This window comes from Giraffa tippelskirchi, chromosome Y (genome assembly GCF_054371585.1).
Source record: "Giraffa tippelskirchi isolate mGirTip1 chromosome Y, T2T-mGirTip1v1.2.pri, whole genome shotgun sequence".
In the NCBI taxonomy this organism is placed as follows: Eukaryota; Metazoa; Chordata; class Mammalia; order Artiodactyla; family Giraffidae; genus Giraffa; species Giraffa tippelskirchi.
Genome location: NC_137290.1, coordinates 11,366,005 through 11,393,200, shown reverse-complemented (window position 1 = coordinate 11,393,200; position 27,196 = coordinate 11,366,005). Strand labels below are relative to the sequence as shown.

Here is a 27,196-nt window from a genome sequence, read left to right as displayed (position 1 = left end):
TAGGCCAACACTTTACCACTGAACTACGAAGGAAGCCCACAAAAACGATGTAACTATTGTATTTTACCTTGTACCAATTTTAAAATGGCAAACCACTCCAATATTATTTCCAGGAGAATTCCATGGACAGAGCAGCCTGTGGGACTACAAGCTCTGGAGTCACAAAGAGGAGGAAACGACTGAGCTATTAACACTAGTGCATGCAGCCACCAGAGGGAGCTATCTTCCCCTTTCCTGCAGCATACGTAATGACGTGTCTAATGCGGCTGACGTCAGCCGTGATTCACCAGTTGGCGAGACAGAGAGGAAGAGCAAGCTTTCCGCGATAAGCCTAGTGGCCACCATTTTGTCTCTGCGTTGGAGGTAAAAAGGTGTATCAGTGAAAGGGGCAGCAGGGAGAGCAGGTAAGGCTGAGGCTGCAGCAACTATCTGTTAGTTAGTCGGCGGGGAAGGAAGAGTAAAAAGAGTGCTTTGGCTGGGTTTGGCTTCTGCTACACGTGGAGTAGCCGGCGGAGCCACGTGGCGAACTGGCATTGGTAACAGATGGCTTTTGTCTGCTGCTCTCCTCTGGCAGCACTTTCGGGCAGCGATTTTTAGCCAGCTTTTTTCGGAAGGGTTTTGGGGAGTTCTTGGGATTCAGGAGAAGAAGGGGACGACAGAGGATGAGGTGGTTGGATGGCATCACCGACTCAGTGGAAATGGCTTCGGGTGGACTCCGGGAGTTGGTGATGGACAGGGAGGCGTGGCGTGCTGCGGTTGATGGGGTAGGAAAGAGTCGGACACGACTGAGCGACCGGACTGAACTGCTGTGCTGCTGCTGCTGCTGCTGCTGCTGCTGCTGCTGCTGCGTCGCTTCAGTCGTGTCCGACTCTGTGCGACCCCATAGACGGCAGCCCACCAGGCTCCGCCGTCCGTGGGATTCTCTAGGCAAGAACACTGGAGTGGGTTGCCATTTCCTTCTCCAATGCATGAAAGTGAAAAGTGAAAGTGAAGTCGCTCAGTCGTGTCCGACTCTTCGCGACCCCACTGGACTGCAGCCCAGCAGGCTCTTCTGTCCATGGGATTTTCCAGGCAAGAGTACTGGAGTGGGGTGCCATTGCCTTCTCCCGAACTGAACTGGGATACCCTAAACTGAGTTTAAGGGGCCGTGTAAGTGCTGGTGCAAGGGCATAACAGCCAAGTGCAGGGTGGATGTTACCCTTTCTTCCCTTGGGTTCCAAAATCGCACCTCAGGGCTCCAGAGGCCCCGATTTCTGCCTTTAGAGGCTCAGGTCCACATGTCTAGTCAAAAATCTCACTGCCTAGTATCTTACAGCACCAGGCTCAGAATTGCTAGGCATATATTCCTATGAAGACCTTAAATCAAAATTAGTACCTTCACAGCTTCCAGGAGGAACCCAAGCCTGGGCCCGGTGTGTTTACCCTTCAGTTCCCTCAAAGAGACTTTTCTCGAACATCTTTGCTGACACACCATTTCACTCACTCGTTTTCTCCTCCTAGCAACCTTGCAGAGATTAAAAAAAAGTACAAGACCAGTGAATACTACTGACCCTAACTAACCCCTGCTGAGAGACCCCGTCCACACAGCTCACCTTCATTGTAATCTCTTATCACAGAGATCACTCTGGACCCAGTATTTCCAGTTAAAATACAATCTTTCTTTAGCATGTCAGTTTAAAGACCTTTCATTTCTACATCTCCTTTAAGAAATGTTCCTAAGGCCAAGATTTCTGCTTAGTGGCCCAGCTCCACAAACTCCACTTTAGCATTTCCATAAGGAAACACCTCTGAATCCAATATTGTTGTTCACTAATATGCTTTACTCCTAAGCCATTATCTGCTGTTGGAGAATACCCAGGTTTTTCACTGTGGCACAGTTCTTTTCAAATAATCCCAGGTATCATCCCTCAGAACCCCCTAAGAGATAAGACACCAGGCAGAAATTCTTTGGATATATACTCCTTCAGACATCCTTCCCCAGTTCTTCCCCAATTCCCCCCATTTCTGTGGCAGCATCTGATAACACCCTTGCAGATTTTGGTCCTAATCATCCCTGGTAGAGGCTCATCTTCCCAGTCTTGCTGGTGCTCTATCTGTGCATTCGAAAAGTAGCTAATTTTCTAGCTTTTTAAAAAATCCTGTTACTCCACATCTTGCCTTATACTACACCCTGAGGGCCTTGGGAGGCCCCCAGCATCCTCATTCAGAAGCTGCAAGTCTTCACTTGTGGTCTCATTGGCCCATAGAGCATTATCATATCCCCTACTCCAACAGCCTTACATCAGCCTGCATCCCCTGCTCAGCATCTATTCAGCCTGCCTGAAACCCAGGCAGACGTTGTGATCTAGCCGGGGTGTGGTCCTGAGTCTTCAGTCTGTTACTTCCTGAAACTCTTTTCTCTTCCTAGGGAATGTCAGCTGTCTGAGCTCGGCTTTCTGTTTCCTTCCTCTCAGTGGCTTTAGTACCTAGCATGTTTTCATTCTTCTTTTCTTAAAATGAGATTATTAGTACTAAACCCCTTCTCTCCCTTAGAGTTACCATTAACAAAAAGAAAAGTCTGCCTACATCTGGCTCATCTCTGACCCTTTTTCTAAAGATGCCCAGCTTGCCACTGTCGAAACAATGCATGTCTGGACCTGATTCAAAACCAAGTCCTGATTTCTCCTCTGCTTGTTCTGTGATGTCCACAGAGCCATCAGGATCAGCCAGTGTCTCTAACATAAATCTTGGAGGTGGGATGGTGTTGTAGTTGGTGGTCGAGTAGCAGTATCTCTGTTATTTAAGCCCTTATTTTATCTTGCTGAAACTTTTTTTCCCTCCATTCCTAGGAAATGCCAAAGAAGTGCAGTGAAACAGACATAGATGAGGGTCTTTACTCTCGACAGTTGTAAGTGTGCCTAAACCTGGGTATATGAAGCAGCAGAGGGACATAGAAGACAAAGGAGGGTGGGCCAAGCCCTGACCCAGAGTCTTCTTCAAACCTGGCAGATAATGTCCTCGGCCACGAGGCTATGAAGCATCTCCAAGCATCCAGTGTGCTGGTATCAGGCCTTCGGGGCCTAGGGGTGGAGATTGCCAAGAATATCATCCTCGGTGGTGTCAAAGCTGTCACCCTGCATGATCAGGGCACTGCTCAGTGGGCTGACCTCTCGTCCCAGGTACCCCTTCCTGACTCCCTTTCCTTGCACAGGCACCTAACTGCTTGATCTCTGCATTCACTTCACTTTGTTCCTTTCTGTACCTTCTTCTAGTTCTCGCGTTCCTTTCTGTACCTTCTTTTAGTTCTACCTGCGAGAGGAGGACATTGGTAAGAACTGGGCTGAAGCCTCACAGTCCCGCCTTGCTGAACTCAACCGCTATGTGCTAGTCAGCACCTACTCTGGGGCCCTTGTTGAAGACTTCCTTAGTGATTTCCAGGTATCTGCAGCATCAACCTGCCTTACTTTTCTCAGATCCATTTTCTAGTTTGTTCACTATTTTTTTTTTCAATGGATTGGGCCTGTGGGTGCTGATACACTGCCTGGGGTTTCCCAGAGAACTTGGGTACTGGGTACCCATCTACCCTTGTTGTAGTGGTAGAAACGTACCCTTGTGATTAGGGAGGAACATTTGGACAATGATTCTTTCCACATCATTGCTGAACAGGGTTAGCTTTGTCCTATTTTGTTTAGTCTGAAAATGGAAACTAATGAAAGCGTAGGATTGGAGGTGAAATGCCAACTTTTACAGAGTATGTAAAAGGGCACGCATGGTTGTAGGAAGGTAGGAGTGGGTGTTTGCTTTTCAAAAAAGTGAATTAGTTGGTCTTCACATTCTGTCCCACTACTACCTCTTTACTTTTCTTGTCATAGTCTGGGAATTCATATTCATCTTGAGATTTCGCCCTCACTGAGTGTGATACGTGTATTTTATATTTGTAGAACAGGTCAGAACTAGTAAGCCTGAGCCCTGAACATCTGGCAGTTCCTGACCTGCCTTTCTCCTTTATTTTCTTACTCCCCTTCCTCAGTGCCAGTCCTTTTTGCAGTGAGCTTCTTTCTTGTTACAGGTGGTGGTCCTTACCAACTCTCCTTTGGAGGACCAGCTGCAGGTGGGTGAGTTCTGTCACAGACACGGAATCAAGCTGGTGGTAGCAGACACTCGAGGTCTTTTTGGGTGAGTGCCTGCTTCTCCCTTTATCCTAACTCCTTCCTAGCCCAGGCCCAAACCCCCTGGCTCTCAGTGCCCTAATGATTCTCTTAAGGAAACCAGGTGTGCAAGTCTGCATGTCCACCTCTGCCCATACAGCGTAAGCACTGTCTGATTACCAGCATGATGCCTCAATACCCAGGTTCCTGGTCTCAGTCTTGTTTTCTCCTTTTACAGGCAATTGTTCTGTGACTTTGGAGAGGAAATGATCCTCACAGATTCCAATGGGGAACAGCCTCTCAGTGCTATGGTTTCTATGGTTACCAAGGTATGGAGTCTGGCCCCAGGATGGTATGTTTGTAGCCGTGGTCCTTGTGTATGCTCCTGGTACCCTGATCTACATATGAGGTTTTCTTTACTTCTCTTCCAACCAGGGCAACCCTGGTGTTGTCACTTGCCTGGATGAAGCCCGACATGGATTTGAGAGCGGTGACTTTGTCTCCTTTACAGAAATTCAGGGCATGAATGAACTCAACGGCATCTGTCCACTAGAGATCAAAGTGCTGGGTATGCTAAGCCTGGGGTCAAGAAGTGATTACCTAGAGCAAAAGGAGAATTGTCCCTGTGGTCATACAGACGTGTGCTGAATTATATATACCACACGCCAAGGGGAGATAAGTCTCTAATCTCTCACCTGGGATTTATAATACAGGTATCCAAGTAGCCTTAGTTGAGAACTGTGAACTGAACCTAGAAGCAGAATAGATTAATACCACTAGCGTTTGATTCCATCTGGCTCATTGATTGCACCTCTCTTTTTTTTTTTCTTTAACTTTCAGACTGTATAAAAGTAAGTTCTGCATTGACTTTTCCAAGTAATACTTCATCACTGCACACACACAACAAAATATTTGCAATTTCATACATGTCATAAAGTTCTTCAAGCATGAAAAAGCTCGAAGAGCATTTTTATTTTATAATGCTCAAATTAAAATTATTTGATTCTGTTTGACAGTTACATGTTCTCTAGGTTTACATGTGCATCCAGTGTCGTTTTGCTTCCGCCCAAGCGCTTTATCTTATGTTGTATTTTAGTGGTGACTCTTCTTGCTTTTTGATGTTTGAAATTGTCTTTCTTTCAGAATGCTTGATTTTGAAAAACAATTTTTTGCAGAGTGTAGCATTCTAAAAATGTGGTTCTGTTCTTTCTTGCCTGTTTTCCCTGCAAAGTCTCCTGTTCTTTTCGTTGTTCCTTTGTCTTTAACGTGCTTATATTTTCTGTCACTGATCTTCAGCAATGTATTGATTATGATACACCTGAATGTAATTTTGCACTTATGATAGACCTTTGTGTAATTTTCTCCATGTTTCCTTTGTGATTTATCAAATTTATATTAACTCTGAGTTCATAGCTTTATCAGATTTGGAAAATTGCTGTGTCCTCCCCACCCCTGTTTCCTTGGTCAAAATACTACTTTCTCAGCTCACTCCCCACTCCATCATGTTGCAGATCTCCAATTGCACGTATTTTAAGCCACATTACTTTTTTGGTTTTTCTACCCCCCTCTTTGTTGTATTGTGGATAATTTCTCCTACCGTGTTAAATCTACTACTTTTTTCTTGTGTGTTAATTTGGCAAACATACCAAGTATATAAAGTCAGTGCACACACGCATGCATGCATGCACGCTAAGTCACTGAAGTTGTGTCCAAGTCTTTGCCTCGCTACAGACCATAGTCTGCCAGGTTCCTTTGTCCATGGGATTCTGCAGGCAAGAACACTGGAGTGGGATAGCCTTTCCTTCTCCAGGGGATCTTCCCAACCCAGGGATCCAACCTGGAACTCTTTTAACATCTTCTGCATTAGCAGGCAGGTTCTTTACAACAACAACCCCTGTCAAGTCATAAAAACATTTCATACATCAGTGGAGTTCTCAGTAATCATAAATTAAGTAAAGAGTGATTTGGAAGATAGAAAAAAACACAAGCTGCTTCAAGTGAAAAATAATACATGGAATTTAATGAATCCCAACAAAGGCATGAGCAGAAAAATGTTTTTTAAAGATATAATGCTTCACAGTTTACAGACTTGATGAAAACTAAAGCCAGAGATCCATAATCTGGAAATTTTTGATGGAAGCAACATAATTGTGGATTTTAGAGTTGTCAAGCTACATTTTCTTGTTTTCGTAAGTTTTGAGCTTATCTCGTTGATGTTGGATCCTGTAAGAGCTCGCTGCTTTTTCTTCAGAGTGACAATTTAGACATCGAGTAGCTATGGTATTGAAGAAGTCAGGATTGTGGAGTTTTTTGTTTGTTAGTTTTTAATGAAAGTATTTTTAATTGAAGTGCAGTTGACTTAGCATCTTTTGTGTTGGTTTCTGTTTTATAGGAAAGTGATTTAGTTGTATATATATTCTTTTATGTATTCTTTTCCATTATAGTGCTTCCCTGGTGGCTCAGAGGTTAAAGCATCTGCCTCCAATGTAGGAGACCCGGGTTCGATCCCTGGGTCAGGGAAGATCCCCTGGAGAAGGAAATGGCAAACCACTCCAGTATTCTTGCCTGGAGAATCCCACAGACGGAGAAGCCTGGTGGGCTACAGTCCACGGGGTCGCAAAGAGTCGGACACGACTGAGCGACTTCCCTTTCTTTTCTTTCTTACTTTCTTTCTTTCCATTATAGTTTATCACAGGGTATTGAATATGGTTTATCTCTCCTGGGTGTAATAGTTTGCATCTGCTAATCCCATTTCCAATCCAAGGTAGAGGTAGGTGGCGAAGAGTGAGAGTGGGAGGTTTTGCCATTCTGGTTTTGATAGTCCTGTTGATCTTGGGATGGTGTGAATTGACAGATAAGCCTTCATGCTTTTTATCCTCTAGGTCCCTACACCTTTAGTATCTGTGATACTTCAAATTTCTCTGATTATATCCGTGGAGGCATTGTCAGTCAGGTCAAAATACCTAAGAAGATAAGCTTTGTGAGTATGTATGGGAGGGTATACTGTAGGGTTCCAGGTATGTTTTCTTTTGTTTCATTTTGCTTTTCTAGTTCTGATGTGCTATTCTCTGTTCTCCACCAGAAATCCTTGCTCAACTCACTGGCAGAGCCAGACTTTGTGATAACAGATATTGCCGAGTATTCTCGCTCTGCTCAACTGCACATTGGTTTCCAGGCCTTGCACCAGTTCTGTGCTCAGCATGGCCGGCCCCCTCGGCCCCACAGTGAGGTAGGTGGGTGATCAAGCCAGCCTGGGTCCTTGCACCAAAGCTCCGCCATTACTTCTTCCATCTCTTTACTTTTTCTCCCTCTCCCCACAGTGGCATGACTGAGCCTTTGTTTCTTGTGTCCTACCAGGAGGATGCAACAGAACTGGTGGTCCTAGCAGAGGCTGTGAGTGCTCAAGCCCCGCCAGCAGTGCAGCAAGACAGTTTGCGTGAAGACCTCATCAGGAAGCTGGCTTACGTGGCTGCTGGGGATCTAGCACCCATGAACGCCTTCATTGGGGGCCTGGCTGCTCAGGAGGTTATGAAGGTAGGTGTGGTGGGAGTGGGCCAGGTTTCTTCCTGACTCTGCTACTTGCTGTCAGGCTATGATTAGCCAGGGATCACTTCCCCTTTCTTACCTCCTCTTCAGGCCTGCTCTGGAAAGTTCATGCCTATTATGCAGTGGCTGTACTTTGATGCCCTTGAGTGTCTCCCTGAGGACCAAGAGGCTCTCACAGAGGACAGATGCCTTCCAGTACGTGATGGGGGCCCACAGAGTAGGTATTACTTTTGTCCTCTCTAATGGACCTTTTCTCTAATCCTCTCCTCCCTTCACATGACGCAGTGCCAGAACCGTTACGATGGGCAAGCGGCTGTATTTGGCTCCAGCCTGCAAGAGAAGCTGGGAAAGCAGAGATACTTCTTGGTGAGAATGCCTGTTGGGCAAAAGCTACTTTTATTTATTCTAGCTCTGGCCACCTCTTCTGGAGTCTCCCCTTGCCTTAGAAGGGAGGGTGTTTGATTGTACTATCATCTCTTCTGTTTACTGTTGTTGTGTTTTTGTTTTGTTTTGTTTTGTTTTCATACCATGTCCTTGATTCCTGGTCTTCTGCCTTTTTCCTGATGAGCATGCATTTTTATGCTCCTGGGCCTTAAATATGCAGTCTTAGATTCTGTTAACCAACCTCTCTTACAGTCTCCAGAAAGAATAAGGACTGAGGGGTGGCTTTGTTACCCAAGGCCCCCTAACCATTACCTCTCTCTCTTCTTGACTGCCTTTCAGGTGGGTGCAGGGGGCATTGGCTGTGAGCTGCTCAAGAACTTTGCCATGATTGGCCTCGGCTGTGGGGATGGTGGGTCAATCACAGTTACAGACATGGACGTCGTTGAGAAGTCAAATCTGAACCGACAGTTTCTGTTCCGTCCTTGGGATGTCACGGTGAGTGAGATGGACAGGGTTAAGTTGTTGAGTTTTTCTCCTTTTTCTTGTTATCCATCATACTGACTTAGGTCTTTTGTGTTTCCCCCTTTCCTTCAGCTCTTCCCTTAATTTTTCTCTACAGTTCAGTTTTTCAGCAGGTATTCACTGAGTACTTATATCTTGCATTTGCCATTTTACATCTCTCCCTACTCTTTTTTTCCTTTGATTTTTAGTTACTGCTTATGTGAGATTACAGAAGCTAGGTTATAGAGGAAAGTCTTTTGTTAAAGTCAGGGTTATTTTTTGCCTGCTCGGTGTCTGCCTTTCATTTTATCATGCAGGTGCTAGGCTCTACTTTGATAGTTGAGATATATAAGAAAGTAGAGAAGTTTCTGCTCTTCTCTGATGTGATGACATAACATTGAGAGAGTCTCAAAGTTCGGTGGAGGTAGACAGCGCTCTTTCCTCAAGTCCACAGCTGTGTTAAGACTTACGGGGATATTATTTTCTTCTTATTCTCATCTCACCAGTGGGATGGGGAACCTTCCTCTCTGCTTTTGAAAGCTGTCTGAAAAGGACACAGTGTTTTCCAAATGACTAGATCAATGTATGATGGTACAGAATTGTGCATTAAAGGAGATCCTTTCAAAATGCATTGAAAACCAGTGGATGTTGCTATGGATTCCACATTTCACCTTGCAACTACATTTGTAAACACTTGTCTACTTTTATGTATTTTTTTAAATATCACCTGAAAACTGTTACTGGAACTTTTTTTGGCAAGGCTGAATACCCCTTATGTTCTTTTAAGCAACATATACAATGCATTGACTGCAGTACTTGTGAAAATTCATCTGTCTTCTAAAACAGCTTAAGACAAATTTGCAAAACTGTTAATACAGTTGATTCCTGTCTAATATTAAAGTTTCATGTTGCAATGTTTTTCTTAACATTTGTGTTATGTAATGGAATTATCTGATTTTTAAACAGACTTATATAATTTAAACATTTCTCTGTTTAAATGTCTAATGTAGGGAATCTTGATGGCTTTGCATCACATTAAAAAAACCTTTCTAAGAGCTCTGCTTTTGCCAAGTGCTAGAGTGGATAAATAACAATAGCACAATGTATAGTTCAAACATGGGGTGAAAAATAATGTTTTGGGCTAAGGATGAAAAGCAAGATAAAGAACAAGTACCATGAGAGGATAGTTTGCAGTGTGGTAAAGAAAGTTCTCATTGGAAAGGTGGCATTTCCACAGAGAATTAAAGATAATACAGGTGAAGTGGAAGAAATCTCAGGAAAGAGTATACCACATAAAGATAGCAGCATGAGGAAAATCTCAAGGTTGAAATATTCTTTCTGTGGTTGAGAGACAGAGACAGTGGGAGATCATGGGAATAAAGAAACTTGTAAAAGTAATAGGGGCCACCTCATCTTATCCTTAGTTGAAAGTGGGAACCGATAGAAGGTTTTGAACAGACCACGAACTTGCGCTGACACGGGGTTTCAGAGGATTGTGCTTTTGGTAAACCAGAGGATCTTGGTTTTCTCGCAGTGAATGCACACCATGTGCATTCTGGGTGCTGGCAACTAAAAATAACAATGCATATTGGGTAGATAGAAGAAACAGGGGCTCGACCGATTGTCTCCTATCGTATTACTATTTTCTTTTTCAGCCCTGTTCCCAATTTGTTTCAGCCTCAGGTCTGTGGCACTTGTCATATGCCACAGGGCCCCCTGAACTAACAGTGTTGGTCTTGAGCATCATTACTTAATCAGTTTTCAGAAGAGGTCTGCACAGGTGTGTTGGGTGATTTTATACATGACAATTCTGTTTCCCCTGCCCCTAACCAGAAATTGAAGTCTGATACAGCCGCTGCAGCTGTGAGCCAGATAAATCCACACATCCGGATTATAAGCCATCAGAACCGTGTGGGCCCTGAGACAGAGCATGTATATGATGATGATTTCTTCCAAAACCTGGATGGTGTGGCCAATGCCCTGGACAATGTGGACGCCCGTAAGTGCGCTGGATGGGTGAGAACAAGGCCAGAGCCGTGTTTGTGTTTTCGGGAGGGAGTGTCATCTTCTCCTGTACTGATGTTTACCTCCCCTTCATCTGTTGACTCTTTCCCACAGGCATATACATGGACCGCCGCTGTGTTTACTACCATAAGCCACTTCTGGAGTCAGGTACACTGGGAACCAAGGGTAATGTACAAGTGGTTATCCCCTTCCTGACAGAGTCATACAGCTCCAGCCAGGACCCTCCTGAGAAGCCCATCCCCATCTGCACCCTGAAGAACTTCCCGAATGCCATCGAGCACACTTTGCAGGTGATCAGCTGTGGGGGTAGAAAGAGGTGGAACAAGACAGGCCTCTAGACAGTGCCAAGCTCTTTTTATTCCAATGATGCAAGCCTCAGTGTATATAAAATGTGCCCTCCCTTCAAATCTCCTCCCTTCACTTTAAACCTAGTACCCTAAACTTTTTGGAATGCTTTTTCTTAACATGGGAATTTTATTTTGGTAACATACAGGAAAGTATTATGTATACTATATAAAACATTTTACATAAGAAGTGTATATCTAAAAAGTGAAGATGTCTTTCTTTATATACAGAATACAGTTTTCTTGCTAAAGAAAATCAACTTCTTAATATCAGCTCTGCTGGTTATTTAAACCTGTCTCTACTGCGTACATATTTACGACTGATGTTCTGATTTTTTGTCCAAAATACATTTAGCAACTTGTTTGTCAGACTAATTCTGTTTATGTAACGTGCATATATAAATGTATGAACATATTTGTCATCAAGATTGACAATGTAAAAGCCTCCCTTTAACTGGAACTCAGAAGCTAGCCCTAATTCCTGTCTCCTTTTCGGTCCCAAAATAACCATCATTTTACCCAAATAATTCCTAATGCAGTTTTTGAGGATGTGTCAGAAGTATGAGATTAGTCAGAAAATGAGAAGAAACAGTTGAATCTGTCACTTTTCCTTTCAGGATGAGTTTATACTTATGGACTCAGTACACAGTGTGTCTCTCTGCCTGTCCATGCCTCCCATGTCTGTGTGTGTATGTATATATTTATAGTCAGAGACAGACGGAGGGAGAGGTAGAAAGATGTGTTGGTGTGTATGTGTCTGTTTCTCTCAATATGTAAAACCTATGCAAGGTTATGTTTCCGTTACTCTGTTTCTTTCTACTAACATATAGAGAGGCCAATAAAAGAGCTTTGTGAAATGGAAATTTTACATTGAGAGTTACTCACAGGACTTTTGCAAAGCATTTACATTGGTATGTCCTTGTGACATTCAAAATAAGTTTTAAATACACACCTGTGTGCTTATTCTTTGATATTCACTCCTTGAGGTATAGACAGTAGTGATACAGACTTGTGAAAGGAGGATACAAAAGTCAAGATGTACATGAAGGTCACAAAAGTGTGGCAGAGCTGGCATTTGAATCTGGATCTCCACCAACAGGATGCCTCATATCACTGTGCCTGGGACTGTATTTATTGATCTCTTTAATTCTCAGGGGCAAAGTGCTGTTATTATTTCTCCCAAGTCCCCAGAAGATCATTGTGGAGAGATAATGCATGTTTCCTTGTTGGGGTGAACTTTTTTTTATAATTTAGGCATGACATACCTAGGGTAACGTGTTCAACCTCAGAATAAGTTTACCACAAACTTCGGCTTGTGTAGTAATCTCTGCCCAGATTAACATCATTGATTTTTAAATAGAATGGGGGTTGGGGCTTCAAAAGTTTGAGGTGTCCCATTGGGATGGCTTCATGCCTGTTTTCCCATAGCAGCCATGCTCTTCCTGTTTGCTTTATTTCCCTGATGGTCTCTCTTATGCCTGCAGAAACTTTTTGTTATCTCATTCGTTTCCTGTACCTCACGTAATGTTTTCTGCCCTGTCTGCAGTGGGCTCGGGATGAGTTTGAACGTCTCTTCAAGAAGCCAGCAGAAAATGTCAACCAATACCTTACGTGAGCACTTTGGTCCAAATGCCTCCTCACCCTGTCTCTGGCCCATCAAAGCACTCTGTAACTTCTTAACAGTTAGGAGCTACTGTACTTTTTTTTTTTTTTTTTAGGGGGCTTGGGGGACACACCAAGAATCACACAGTAGTACGTGGACACTTAGTTCCCCAGTCAGGGATTGAATCCATACCCTCTGTGGTGGAAGCACAGTTAGAGGACCACCAGGGAATTCCCTGGTCTACTTTCTGAATAAATTAATGGTTGCTTGGGCCTTATACCTTTGGAAGTCAGGACTGACTTTCCACAGACATAAGCGTACTCCTGGGATCACTGTGTAATTCTGCATTGGTTTCCCCTCTGATTCTTGATAGAGACCCCAAGTTTGTGGAACGAATGCTGCGCCTGACAGGCACCCAACCTCTGGAGGTGCTGAAGGATGTGCAGCGCAGCTTAGTGCTGCAACGGCCACAATCATGGGCTGACTGTGTGACCTGGGCGTACTACCACTGGCATACCCAGTACTCCAACAGCATCAGACAGCTGCTGCACAACTTTCCTCCTAACCAGGTAGTAACACAGTTGCAGGGACCATTTGTCAACAGGTTTACCGGAAACAGTCTGCCCCAGCGTTTTATAATTTTTTTAAATTTATTTTTAAATGGATGATAGTTGCTTTACACTATTGTGTTGGCTTCCGCTATGCTTTTGACATGATTCATTCCAGTTAATCCCGCTGTGGCAAGCTCAGCAAGGCTTTGAGAGCTCTTAGAATGATTAAGCAAGTGATTTTTGAGGTCAAAGACTCCCACCCTTCTTCTCTAATCCACAGTCACTCTTTCCTCTAGCCGTCAGATACTTGGTTATCAGTTTCCCTTAGACATAGGATGTGTCATTGCAGAAATACCAGTCAAGACTGTCAAAAGTGTAGAAGAAAAAAGTCAGGGTAAATGGCATAGAATCTAGCTGTGTTCTCTTGGAACAAGTTATGCAGTTCCTCTCTTCACCTCGGTATCCTCATCATGGAATTAGGCATAGTGATTCCTAATTTCATGAGAGTTTTATGAAGGTTAATTGCTATTTAATAGTAAATTGTTAGTACACTGCCCAGTGGGCTTCCCTGGTGGCTCAGTGGTAAAGAATCTGCCTGCAGTGCAGGAGACCTGGCTTCAATCCCTGCGTCGGGAAGATCCCCGGGAGAAGGGAATGGCTACTCATGCCAGTATTCTTGTCTGGAAACTCCCATGGACAGAGGAGCCTGGCATGCTGCAGTCCATGGGGTCACAAAGAGTTGGACATGACGTAGTGTCTGAACAGTAAGAACAAAGTGGCTGGCTGTCCATAAAAGGTTCATAAATATCTCTCTATCTGGCAGAAAGTGAGTGTCAAAGGATAGTGAGTTGGGCCTTCCAGGACTGAAAATGAGGAGTCACGGTTATGAGAGAGGCTTCTTGTGGCAGGTTCTGCTCCCCCAAATCTTTCTGTTTTCTAGCTCAAAGGTTCAGGAGCCCCTTTCTGGTCGGGGCCTAAACGCTGCCCACACCCGCTTATCTTTGATGTCAACAATGTAAGTCTACTCTCCTGGGTCTTCTGTGGTTGGGTGCAAAGTCGCTGAAGGAGGCTGAGCCTCTGTAGGGGAGTACTGATGTTCTTACCCCTCCTTACCTTGCTTTCTCTTAGCCCCTGCACCTGGACTACGTGATAGCTGCTGCCAACCTGTTTGCCCAGACCTATGGGATGGTGGGCTCTCAGGACCGGACTGCTATCACCATACTCATTCAGTCTGTGCAGTTGCCTGAGTTCACCCCAAAGTCTGGCATCAGGATCCAGGTTTCTGACCAGGCGCTGCAAACCGGTTCCTCCACTGGTGAGAGCACATTTGTTGGGCTGGAGCCACCACACCACTTCAGCCCATGTCCATGCAAGCCTCCTGTGCACTGATGTTTTGCCCCTGGCTCTTCTCTGTCATCTCCAGTCTGAGATTTATCCAGTGCCCTTTTTCCTTGCTTCTTCTGTTTCCAGTAGGGTTTGATTGAGACAAATTCTCTCTTGCACTACTTCTTTCTTCTCCTTCTCTCAGGTGGACCATGTCTTTTTTTGTGTTTTTTCTTTGTTTTGTTCTATTTTCCTCCACTACTTTTTGTGTTCTTCTGAGGTAGAAATGGATGTGATTTCTACCACTAGTCTCTCTCTGCCTGATTTCTTCCCTGGTTCGTCTTGACAGATCTTCTCATCTACATCCCTGCTTCTCTTTGATATGTATCTGTAACCTGTTATTAATCGCTGGGTATCTTTCCTCACCTCTCTCTCAAGATATTCCTCATCTCCCCATCTGTAACTGTCCCCCAACTTAAAATTCCATGTCTCCCCTACCCGTCTCGTGATCTATAAGCCCCTGTCTACATTTTATCTTCTTTGTATGTATCCCTCAATTTCTTCCCTTGTATATCTCTCCCCTCCTCATATATCTCTTGCAGTTTCGGTCGAAATAGCTACTCTCACCGACTCCTCTTTAAATTTCTCTTTATGCATCTCCCTACCTGTCTCCCCTTCAGATACTTTCTACTGTCTTCTTTCCTATACATTTTTTTTTTTTCAATCTGCACTGTTGTTCTCCTCCTTCCTTCTCAGATGTGTCCTGTTTATCCCATTTCATACTACTCTCTTCTTTCCTATTGGTGCATTTCCCAGCAATATCCCTTTCTGTATCTTTTATCCCCTGGTCTCCTGTTTGCCTTTGTGGTTTCTTTCTTATCTCCACTTGGCTCTGTCTTTCTTCTTTAAAATGTCTTATATTTATGTCCTCATTGACATCCTGTGTTTTTCTTTTTTATTGTGGTAAAAAACACAAGAGATTTACCGTCTTAATCATTTTTAAATAGACTCCTAAGTAGTATTAAATACAGTTATATGGTGCAGCAGATTTCTAGAACTTAACTTGCAAATCTTCAACTCTATACCCATTAAACAGTAACACCCCAGACCTCTTCCCCTCTGCCTCTGGCAAACAATACTGTATATTCCATCTCTATGATTTTGATTTTTAGGTACCTTATGCAATATTTGCCTTTCAATCTCCGGCTAAGCATGTAGTTCTGAGTGCATTTATGCTGGTAAACTGCCAGGATTGCAAATGTTCCTCTTTTTAGGAGGCTTAATGTTTCACTGACTGGATAGACCACATCTTTGCATCCACTCATTCATCAGTGAGCAAGTTGGGCTGCTTCCCTCGTTATTACAAATAGTATCGCTGTCTAAACCTTTCTTAGCCTCAGTCTTTTTCCCTCAGTGTCTCTAGATGTACTCAATTTTCATGACCCACACACCTGTCTACTTCTTTTTTCTTTGGGGTGTTTCTGCCTTACCTTTCCCGCTTTGTTTTACTCTTTTCCAAGGTGTCTTCCCTTTTTAAATCCTTTATCTGTGTGAACTTTCTCTGCCTTACTTTGGACTCCTGCTTTCACCTCAGACCGTGGCATGGAATCGAATATGTATCTGAGGATTGACATGTACTATCTGCTCTCTGCAGATGATAACAGCTTACAGGAGCTCAAGGCCATGCTGCCGAACCCAGAGAGACTTTCTGGGTTCAAGATGTACCCCATCAACTTTGAGAAGGTGATTAGGAGGAGGTGACTCTCAGCAGGAGAACAGGACGGGCTGAGCCATCTTTAGCTTTTGTGAGGTTTACATGCCTACCATATGGCCCAGTTATTTTGTGGTCTGGACATCTTTGGCTGGACTGGCAGGTGATGGAGGAGAATAGAAGTCAGTCCATACTAGCTGAAAACCTTTTGTTCCTAATCTGCTTCCTCTATTCTTCCTCTGTCTCCACTCAACAATAGGATGATGACACGAACTTTCACATGGATTTCATTGTGGCTGCATCCAATCTCCGGGCAGAGAACTACAACATTCCCCCCGCAGACTGGCAAAAGGTAACTAAAAATTTGGATCTAACCTGGAACCCTTTCCAAATTTTTTTTTTTTTTTACATCTTATTTCATTTTCTTGAAATTCTTTATTTTTTTTTATTTTTATTTTATTTTTATTTTTTATTTTTTTTTTTGTTCTAACCCTTTCCAAATTTGAATCTGCCACATAACGACCTTTTCTGTGGCCCCTCAGCCTCTCATAACAACCACCTCTGCTCATCACATTCTGTGTCCTAGAGTAAGCTGATTGCAGGGAAGATCATCCCAGCCATTGCTACAACCACAGCAGCTATAGTTGGCCTTGTATGTCTGGAGTTGTACAAAGTGGTACAGGGACACCAACAGCTTAAGTCCTATAAGAATAGCTTCATCAACTTGCCCCTGCCCTTTTTCTGCTTCTCTGGGCCCCTTGCCCCACCCCGTCACCAGGTAAACTCTTGTTTTTATGGAAACTTTTGGTATTACGCATCAGTGAGTGATACTATATGTGTATATGAGTAGGTGGTATATGTATCTTACCCTTGGAGAACTGGCTCTAGTTTTCATCATTCTGGAGGGTTGCTTTAATTTTGTGCATCCTGTGTTCATTGTTTGAACCTGTGCACTGTGGAAGTGAAACTGGCATATTTGTGATTGAAAGAGGAGAGTAAAACCTGGGCTTCTCCTCCGATTTACCCTACTGTGCTTTATCCCACAGTTTTATAACCAAGAGTGGACACTATGGGATCGCTTTGAGGTGCAGGGGCCGCAGCCTAATGGTAAAGAGATGACCCTCAAGCAGTTCCTTGACCACTTTAAGGTAAGGCCCCCTTCTTCACTTACTACATGTAGGGTAGTGCTTGCCCTGGTTCCTGGTTTTGTCCATCCTAGTGACATGGTTGTCCCTCCTTTTTAACTATCTTCAGACAGAGCACAAATTGGAGATCACCATGCTGTCCCACGGTGTATCCACGCTCTACGCCCTTTACATGCCATCCAGCAAGCTGAAAGAATGGATGGATCAATCGTGAGTTGGGCTCCCTGGGCAGGGAGAAAGAGGTCCTGTCTGGGCTAGGAAGTAGCAGCTCTCTATGCAACTCATATTTACTGTTTTCCTTAGTTATTTGCCCCTATATGTCCTTTTCTCTTTTTCTACTTACCTGACCCTGTTATTCCTCATACTAGGGTGACAGAAATTGTGAGCCAAGTATCAAAGCGAAAGCTGGGACACCACGTGCAAACATTGGCGCTTGAGCTGTGGTGCAATAATGAGGATGGCAAAGATGTGGAGGTTCCTTATGTACGATACACCATTCGCTAATTCCTTTATGCTCCTCTTCCAAGTTTTCATTCAACTCAGTGTTTCCATTTTCCCTATATTTCTGGCAAAAGCTGAGCCTCAAGTCCTTTGGAGAACTTGTTGTTGTGGCTTCCTGTGTTTAGTGTTGGAATTCTTAATAAAGAGGTGTTAATCCAAGTGTGCCGTATCCTTCCTTTTGCAAAGGCCTGAACCTAGTTGCCTTTGGAAGGAGCAAGTTCACATATTAATCCAAAAGGCTCCGCACTGCGCCAGCATGGAATTTGTCTTAAATCCAGGGTTATCAGATAAGATTAAATCCAGTTGTTTTGCCAGAGCTTGCTTTGCTCCATTTTCCTCCTGTCCTCTGCTTACAGACAAATAGAGACACTTGTAGGTTGGATGTAGAGCATATCTAGCCTTACCGCATGCATTATATCTGATTCAAGTTCTACTCTCTTGCAATAACAGTTTGCAAGGTGGTAGAATTTGGGTCTGGATTATGGGTCTGAATCTTGCCAGTGTGAATATTCTTTGTTTCATCTCTTGAGTGATCAGATAAAGAGTTGTTTGCAAGAAGAAAAAGATTTAATTAATACCTATAAGTGTTGCAAGTAGTACTGCACATGATACTATTTTTTTTTTTTTTGAGAATATACTTTAGCTTCTCTGTGTCCTAGAGCTTGGTCCTCTTCTAGCTTACTTGCACTCGGATGGTTTATAACCGTGCCTTTTTGCTGTGCGGGATCCTCATCTTAAGCTCTGCTCAACTGAGGTTTCATGGCCTTAAGATGTACACTTATGAAGAAATTACTGACCGGAGAAGAAAAGTCCTTGTCTGCTGTACCCTGATGCCCTCATCCCTGGGTCTCCCTGTTTCCTTCTTCGATATCAGCAGACTGGGAAAACTTAAAAGGGTTTTATCATAGATGAACAGTGAGAGTACACACAACCACTGCAGAGCACAGAGCACAGCAGGCACACTGACCAGACAGCTGAAGGAACGAGTGTGTTCAGCTGCCACTGTATTTCTTCCTTACCCTCTGGTACCAGCTTGGGTGCTTAAAGGTAACTACTCAAACCCTCGGTATGTCACCCAGATATGTAAGACCCTTGTTCTTACACAGCAGTTAGAAACAGCCCTCATTCCTAACTCAAACCTGGATATTGGAACTAGCTAAGCCAGTCCATGAACCAGGCAGGCCTGTCAACATCCAGGCTACTGTCTGGGCCAGCTGCAGGCCAGACACTGTGTATGTCCTTGACTCTTCATCACCACAGTATTAATCTTCCAGGTGACCTCAGTTCTTCCATAGGTTCTTTTTGTTCCCAGAAAAGCCATGGACACAATGAGCAGATTTTCTTTACCTCTGGTATCTTACTGAATGGTGGTGCTAGTTGTCGAGTTTAAATGGAGAAGTTTCTCCAGGATTGGCACTTGGGCATCCTCATTGCTCTACAGCACTGAAGACACTAACATTTATCCATGGTTTCCATCATCCTAGTGTTCGAAGGCTGCCTAGAAACTGTATTCTTCTACCTCTTTTCTCCACTCTCATAGGTCCAGATCCTCAAGCATGGCATTACGGGACTGTCTGGGCAAACAGTGCTCAGCACTACAACCCTTAAACCTCATGGGGCTGTTTAGCACTTGAAATGAGGCTACTGCTACTGATTAACTTAATGCTTCATTTTTTTGTAACTTGAAATATATACATGTAGAAAGGGGCTATTGCAATGAACAGCAAAACGTCCCTGCTCCTTGGCCTTCATCTCCCATCAACTTCTGAATCACTCAGGAGACAAACAAATTGCCAAGGACAAGACCCCAGACAAAGCAAAGAATTCACGTGAGGACTTTAAGGCCGAGGAATGGAGCATCTTCAGAAGGACCGCTATTGCCTAGTCCCTGGAACTGGATGACAGCAGGCTCTGAACTGACCCCCAGGGAGCTGACATGCCAACGCGTCTCTCACAATCCCAAGGACTCTGCAGGCAACCAGCCCACCACCCTTGCTTTCTCCTTGGTCCCTCCCTCACAGGCACACCCTGCAGAGGGGCACACACGTACACCCTACTCCTGCACCTTCCTCGCCTTTCTGCACTGCCAGGGAGGCTGGAAGTGCCTGGTGGCATGCCACACACACAGCCCGTCTCTCCTAGGATGACTATGTTTTCGCACAGACATCCTCCCTCAGCACGTCTCGCATTCCGTCTCGCATTGTGCCAGGGTGTGCCACCCTCAGGGAGGCAGGGTGCTGGCTGATGGGCTGATCCTTGGCAGCCCTGCCCAGTACCTTCCCCAGTCTCCTCCTCACGTGTGTGGAACAAATCTCCAGTGAACCTGGCTCTCTGTGCCTCTTCCTCCTTTGGGTCTCAGCCCTTGTCCGCGGGACCTTAGCCTCCTCACCATCCTGGGTCTGTCGTAGGCATGGCCAGCATTTCCGCAGGCCGGCTCACATCCCCAGAAATGGAGGGGTCCACAGGCATGGGTTTCAAAGCCCCAAGCCGCATGATTTGCTCTGGGTGACTCCTCAGACCCTCCACCCCTCTTCCCGGTCCAAACACACAAAACAACTCGGCAGAAATGCTGAGCGTGTTTTTGCCTTTTGGTCTAATTGCATATTTCTGGAGTCACGGTCCTGAGTTATCACTCACCATCCTTTCCTTGTTCCCGTCCTGGACAGGGTCACTGCGGAGATACGTCGACCAACCACAGTCAGTCTGGTCCACAGGCATGGGTTTCAAAGCCCCAAGCCGCATGATTTGCTCTGGGTGACTCCTCAGACCCTCCACCCCTCTTCCCGGTCCAAACACACAAAACAACTCGGCAGAAATGCTGAGCGTGTTTTTGCCTTTTGGTCTAATTGCATATTTCTGGAGTCACGGTCCTGAGTTATCACTCACCATCCTTTCCTTGTTCCCGTCCTGGACAGGGTCACTGCGGAGATACGTCGACCAACCACCGTCAGTCGACCAACCACCGTCGACCAACCACCGTCAGACGCCTCATGCCTCCTCTTCTGGTTGCTCCACGCCTCCTCTCCTGTCACCTTCATCTCTGAGTCTGCCCTGGGCCAGACACACACGCACAGACCCACACAAACACAGGTCAGACAAGCACACGTGTATATACACACACATGCACGGCATGGGGCCACAAACCCAAAGAGGGAACGCAGGTGTGTCACTAGCTGAAGACACCTGTGTCCAGCAATGTAGGAGATGGCGTCAGTAGGCACCATGTCCTTCCCTTGGGGCTCCTTGTCCACCTCCTCTCCCAGCTCTTCCGTATTTTCCCCAGCGAGCCTGAAGCTGTTTCCAGTGCTGCCTGTGTGGTGGTGGTGAGAGGCCGAGTGGTGGATGTGGAAATTCACAGAAGACCCCAAAGTCAGCACACAAGTGCACTGCGAACCTGGAGAGGACACCCTTCCAATGATAGGCCTTCAAAGGAGGAGGCGCAGGAAGGAAGGGACCAGGCAATCTCAAACTCAGTGAGCAGCAGGAGGCCGGGGTTTGGCAGGACCCGGGGGAGGATGATTCTGACAAAGATCGTTAATTCATCCTGCCTCTAGCAGAATCACCTAGGACTCTCGCGCTGCAACCACAGCTGCTTTGAGGGAGACTTGCTTCCCTCACACACACATCGACTCCCCAAGCCTCCAGTCTCAGCAGGTCACCTGCCAAACGTATGACCCGAATCTAGGCTCCGCAGCCAGCTTGCATGAAGGCATTTGGGAAAGGAGAGTGTCCCAGCCTCTACACGGCTGACCCATCAGGGCCCACCACCTGACCCCCTCACAACCCGTGTTTCTGTCAGTTACCTCTCATGGCAGGACCTTCCTCCCTGGGGTAGGACTGCAGGGGATCCTCCCACATGTCTTTGCCAATGATCTGCTGGCAACATGAGCAAGGTCAGCCCAGGGCTGACCAGTCCCTGTACCCTCCCGTGAGCAGCCAAGAACTCCAACATCAATCGCCACCTGTGCGCGGGCCCAAAGCAACCCCACCTCAGCAATCCTGTTCAATTCTGGGCAGTTGTGGTCTGACAACCAGTCGAGAAAGTTAAGACTCCTGGCATCCAGCCTGCGGCTGGGTGCTCCCCGTTCAAAATCCCAGAACCACTGGACTGGAGTGGAATGATGCGCCCTATACCCTGGAGGAAGACAGGGGAGACAGGGGAGGGTCCCGCGGGTGGAGAATCCACACACTTGCACACCCACCCACACCAGCCCAGGAGCCTCGCCGTACCAGCGATGTCAAGTTAATACTCCTTAATGATCGCCATGTCCCCGAAGTAGGGGTTGTCCTGAAAGGAAAATATCAGCTTGCAGTGGGACCGTGGATGGCTCAGCACCTGCACCTGCCAGGACAGGGAGGAGGAAAAAGGTGCAAGCTTCTTGGGGCCTCAGCTTGCCTCCCAGGCGGGCATTAAATGCTTCTGTGATGCCTCTCCAAGGACTCACAGCACAGGCACACGGATAACACGATCCATCAACTCCCTGCCCAGGGCCCCCACCCACCCGTCGTCAGCCTCACTGACCTTCAAGTCCATCATGTAGCTAAGAAAGTCTTCATCTTGGTCACCGATCATGACGGACACCTGGGGGTGGTTCATAATCTGCTTTAGGTCAAGGAGCCAGTCAGACCACATGCTGGGCCAAGAAGAACCACGAGCAACAGCCCTAGTCTGGGGCAGAAGGATGACACTACGACAGGCATCTGTGAGGATTCTGGGCACTTCCGCTTGCCCAGCCACCACTGACTCCTCAGGCCCTGCAATACCACCAGACAGGCTCATGGCTCTGGGTTCCCTGCAGTGTTCTGCATCCGAGGTGGTCTGCATCCCCCAAGCAGGGTCTCTTTCTGACTGCTCCTGTCCTCCTGGCCTGTGTGTGCTGGGTAGCGGCATGTCACTGCTAACATGGTCCAGATTTGCAGTTCCTGTGCAAACAGCATCTGAAAGCTATGTGGGGGGCAGTGTGTGTGTGTGTGTGTGTTACAAGGGGTGTTATGTTTGTGTGTGTGTGTGTGTCTCCCACTGTCTCAGCTATTTGCTGTGTTCATCCACATTTGCAACAATAACTCTTTGGGGTTGCTGCTCTCTTCTCCTGTCTCTAGTCATTCCTGACCACGAGGTTTCGACTACTACTCCTGCTCAGACGTAGGCCTAATGGAGACACCCAAAGTCCTGGCTGGGACACTTACAGGTGTGGCACTGTGCCTTGGGAGCTCACCACTCCCCGGCCCCCAGTTCCTTCAGGGGCCTCCGTCATCCTCCCCCTGCCCTTGCCGCCTCACCCCTCCTGCACCTGCTCCTGCCCCTAGGGCCTCCTCCTCCTCCTTGGCCGCGGACGAAGATGCAGCAGTAAGGATATGCTTTGGCCTAGAAGCCAGGGATGCCCGGGATGATGGCGCTTCTCTGAGCCAAGTGACACTTCCTCCTCCGACGGTTCCTGTGCAGTAGGCCCAGCGGTTTTTCTCATTATCAGAGCTCAGTTCCACCTGCAGGGTGTTTACTTCCGGCCGCTCACTCGCGGGCCTTTCCTGGCCCTGCTCCTCCTCCATCTTCCCCTCTCGCTCCTGGGTGGACCCCTGGATCTGCTCCTCGTCCGCCACAACCTCCACCTCCTCCATGAGGTCGTCCGCCAGCAGAGGGAACTCCCGTCCAACCCCGGAAACCTCTCCTTTCCCCAGGCCACGCCTCCCTCCACCGCCTCCAGCCTGAAGAGGGTGGCCTCTCCCCCTGGCGTGCCACCTGGTGCCTGCAAGTTCCCAGCCGCGCACAGCATCGCGACGGCAGGCTGCGTGGACCCCACGCCCTGAGCACCCGGGCTCCCAACTAAGAAGGTCCAGAGTCCCGGGACTCTCCCGCCTTCTTCGGGCCGCCTCTGACGCTCCTCTCAGCCCTGACCATGACCCCGAGCTGGGGCCGATGCGAAGGGGCCGGACATGATAGCAGAGCAAGTGGTGGGCACCGGCGGCCCAGGCTGCAGTCACCCTGCCGCGACCACTGGCTCTTTGGGGGCGGGGAGTGGGGGAGATGGTCGCAGGGCGGGGGCTGCTGTGTGCGGGGGTGGGGTGGGGCCTGAGGCTGAAGAACGGGGTGCCGGATGTCCTGGGGCAAGGCGCCCTGGCCCTGGGAGATGGGCCCAGCACGCAGGATACCCCGGCTGTGAGCCAGGCTGGACCCATATCTAGTCCAATGGCAGAGAGGGTAGTGGGCGGCACCCTCGATGGACACGCCCCTAGGCCAGAGGCATCGTCCCAGGCTCCTGGGCTCCAGCGCCCCCACGTGGCCCAACTCTGCTCCCGGGCGGCGGCGGGTTTTGCATCTTGCGCTTCCCCGGGCCTCTGACGTTGACTTGGCCTCTGGAATTTCTATCCACATCTTTCCGCTGCACAATCCGAACAGCACACTCCGGTGTCCCACGGGACCTTCATCCCTGGGAGCTCTCCCGGAGTGTCCAAGGAAAGGCAGGGACGCAAAGTGGCTGGATAGTTTTCTCCGTGGGACAGAGAGCCTGTTGCTGTCCGGATGGTAGGGGAGTGGGTTCAAAGCCTAGCGTTTGCTACAGTCGAGCCCCACCGTTCAGGGGCACCAGAGACGTAGGATACAGAGCTCTCTCCGTGTCTCTTTGTCTTTGCTTCTGGCACAGCACTGTTTTCTCTGGCCATCTTTCTGTGTGTGTGCTAGGGGCTGGTGTCTGTGTGTCTCCCTCTCTCTAAGTGGTGCTGTTGACCTCTGCCATGCTCTGGACACCAGCGCTCAGAAGAGACGCTTAACCTCAGCGTGAAGCCAAGCCCTTTTCCTCCTGAGTAAGTCGCACCCACGGGAGATCAGACTTGGTCAGTCCACACGGTCGGAGAGTGCTTTCTCAAACTTGAGAGCCAACAGCGGGTGGTCTCTGCTGAACCGCAGAAGGGGACGGCCGACCCTCCCTCCCTCGCTGGGCAGACGTGAACGCTGCACAGGAGTAAGGTGGGTTGGCCCCACTTTGGACAGAGGGAGAATCGGGACATGCTGTTGCTGGCATGAGGGAACTCCCTGAACCTTGTTCGAATGCCAGCCAGGGAGATGCTAAGGACACCTCCCCGTTACGTTCCACGACTCACCGGTGCAGGAGGCATGGACGTCTGCCCATTTACCCTACCGAGCCCCTTTCAAAGTGGTTCTGTTCTCCAGGTGAGGACACATCCCAGCCTACCCTGTCGCCCTATCCTAGGGGCCGGGAGCAGCGAGGAGATCAACCTATGCCATCCTTCCCATAGTCCCGATAGCCGATATACGCGTTCTGCAGAGTACAGAGAGATATTTCAAACTGGCAGGCTCTGCAGGTAGCGGGTGCTTATGCAACAGTGCTGGTCCATCTCTGAAAGCTTCCAAGAGAGGCAAGGGGTGCTCATGCTCCTGGCAAGGTCATGGAAAGAATGCCCCTGTGCCTGAGAAGGATGTAAAGGTCCTCGCAGCTGGGTGTCCAATGGTTTGTGGGGCCACCCACCCCGTCTTCTGTGCCAGGGAATGCAGCCTGTTCTGTGTCTCGGCTCCTTTGCATCCTCACTGATCGCCCCCAGGTGCTTTCCTCCTGCCTCTCTTTTCTGCCGGGGATCCTGGGTGCAGCACCGTGTTTCCACTTAGAGCTTGCTCTCTCAGTGAGATCACGGGGCTTGTTTCCCTGGCCCAGGGTCTATGCACCTTTCACTAGCTCCTTCACGTTTTTGCTGTCCATCCTTCCATCCCCCGGCTAGGCCTGTACTGACAGGTCACACTCAAGTGTCCTGGCAGGAGCTTACACACACATGTGTGCTCACCCCCCCACACACACATGCACACAAGCGCACGAGCACGTACACACATCACTGAAACGAAACCTGCAGATATGCAGAAGTACAGGCTTTCTTCTCCAGGAAAATAAATTTTGGTAAGCACCCGTCTTTCTTTGTCCTGGTTATTTTCTTTCACTCGCTCATCAATCACGTCAGGTTGCACTTCTAATTCTGTGCCTTTGCCTCCAAGGTTACAAAATGTTGGCATTTGCTCGTGACGGGGACCGAGCTGCAGAGCAGCAGCCAGGGTTAGAAGCGCTCGCCGTGGACACCTGAGTGACATGCATATGTGTTCTGCATTCTCCCATCGCCTTGGACAGGTTCACACTTCCAGTCATGTTGGCTTGATTCCATTGCCTGTGCTTTGCTTCCAGGAACCAGAAAACCAAGGGCCTTTGGGCTCAGCTGAGTTGCAGCACCCCTTTCTCGGTGTGCACCTGTCTCGGTCATTCCTTGTTAATGTTGCAGCCCTGTTGTAAGCCTACCACCCCTTAGGGCCCACGAGCTACTGAGTGAAGGGCCACTGCTCTTCCTAACTGTAGCTTTCTGTGTGCACCTGTCTACCTCTGCCCCCAAGCGCTATCTCCCTGTGGCAGAAAAAGGCCAAAGAGACACCCGAGCCTCCAAGGGCCCCAGGAGAATGTGACAGGCCTGGATCTGATACAATGTTGTGGAGAAGGCGCACTTGGATCTACAGGACCTCTGCCGATACAAGGCATGGAACCTGAGGCCCAAAAGGAAAGGAGGCATCCTTACCCTTCAGCCCTTCCGTTTACTACTACCCAGACCCACGGAGCCCCCACATGGATGGTGCCCTGGGAAACCGGCCCTCTCTGGTGCCTTAGCTCATGCCTCCCTTGTGCAGAAAGCAGCATTTCTCCCCACATGTACCACGACGGCTTGATTCCACCCCAGGCCTCAATGATTTGCTAAATGCCAAGGCTCTCTTTCAGTTGCACTCAGTAGGCTGAGGTAGGATTCATTATAGTCGGGCATCCCTGCTAGCCTACACAGCCCATGCGCCAAGGAAGCCAGGCCCCGATTGGGCCCAGAGACAGCCAAGATGCTCACTTGGAATCCAGGATCCCTCTGAGTGTCGCCTATTGCCGATTCGCTACGACAACATCAGAGTTTCTGCTCCAGCGAGACTGTCAGAATCTTCCCTCAGGGGAAGACCCACACCTTTGCTCCTGTGGCCTCCACAGCCAGGGACGAGTCCCCAGAGAAAGGAAGGAATTCTCGTCAGGACTTTCAGCATGAGCAATGGGGTATTTTTGGCCGGATCGCTATGGCCTAGCCCCTGGAACCTGAAAACCAGCAGGCTCCGAACCGCCCCCCGGGGCATCCCTGTCTCCCACTGTCCCAAGGTTCCTTGCAACATGCAGCCAACCCACCACTCTTGCTTCCTCCCTTGTCCCTCCCAGTGTCAAAACAGAGCAACTGCAGGCAGGTGCTAATGTCTCTAGAGTATATGCTGTCGGCTTTACAGCAACAAAAAATGTCATGACAAAAGTTCTGAAGCTTTTCAAAGGTAAAGCCTGTATGTTTAGAAGATAGTTGTTGACTTCACCGCTTATGAGGTATTTATGACTGTTCTTTGGTGCTGGCTGATTTTAAGATTATCACTGG

The 27,196-nt window shown here is 47.6% G+C and overlaps 1 protein-coding gene, 1 non-coding gene and 1 pseudogene across 20 annotated transcripts; 2 read left to right on the top strand and 1 right to left on the bottom strand.

The window, feature by feature from the left end:
• The first annotated feature begins 280 nt into the window (after positions 1 to 280).
• Positions 281 to 17,920, top strand: LOC145537840 (ubiquitin-like modifier-activating enzyme 1). Of its 19 annotated transcripts, none has more exons than XM_081568759.1 (25): positions 281 to 404; positions 2,829 to 2,887; positions 2,989 to 3,158; positions 3,283 to 3,417; positions 4,049 to 4,155; positions 4,366 to 4,456; positions 4,563 to 4,695; positions 7,010 to 7,107; positions 7,210 to 7,356; positions 7,485 to 7,661; positions 7,764 to 7,868; positions 7,959 to 8,039; positions 8,397 to 8,552; positions 10,392 to 10,557; positions 10,677 to 10,873; positions 12,474 to 12,538; positions 12,904 to 13,099; positions 14,022 to 14,096; positions 14,210 to 14,396; positions 16,059 to 16,147; positions 16,375 to 16,467; positions 16,702 to 16,893; positions 17,162 to 17,263; positions 17,374 to 17,470; positions 17,629 to 17,920. In XM_081568759.1, exons 2-24 carry the CDS (start codon positions 2,863 to 2,865, stop codon positions 17,449 to 17,451), a joined length of 2,865 nt encoding a protein of 954 aa, XP_081424885.1. In that variant the 5' UTR covers positions 281 to 404; positions 2,829 to 2,862; the 3' UTR covers positions 17,452 to 17,470; positions 17,629 to 17,920. The 19 variants fall into 19 exon arrangements, with proteins under 19 accessions (XP_081424885.1, XP_081424881.1, XP_081424880.1 ...); XM_081568755.1 differs by having other exon boundaries at positions 17,370 to 17,470; XM_081568754.1 differs by having other exon boundaries at positions 12,904 to 13,102; positions 17,370 to 17,470.
• TRNAW-CCA (transfer RNA tryptophan (anticodon CCA)) lies at positions 6,576 to 6,648 on the top strand. The gene has a single exon. It is a non-coding gene; the product is annotated as a tRNA-Trp (tRNA).
• Positions 17,921 to 21,556: 3,636 nt separating the features above from the next.
• On the bottom strand, positions 21,557 to 23,694 carry LOC145537842 (testis-specific Y-encoded protein 1-like; annotated as a pseudogene).
• Positions 23,695 to 27,196: the final 3,502 nt, after the last annotated feature.

Bases quoted from the DNA above. Each gene is read 5' to 3' on its own strand.
- LOC145537840 (XM_081568753.1), top strand. From the start codon at position 2,597: ATGCCCAGCTTGCCACTGTCGAAACAATGCATGTCTGGACCTGATTCA. The intron at 8,040-8,396 runs GTGAGAATGCCT...ACTGCCTTTCAG, and splicing joins GAAAGCAGAGATACTTCTTG to GTGGGTGCAGGGGGCATTGG. The intron at 14,097-14,209 runs GTAAGTCTACTC...GCTTTCTCTTAG, and splicing joins TTATCTTTGATGTCAACAAT to CCCCTGCACCTGGACTACGT.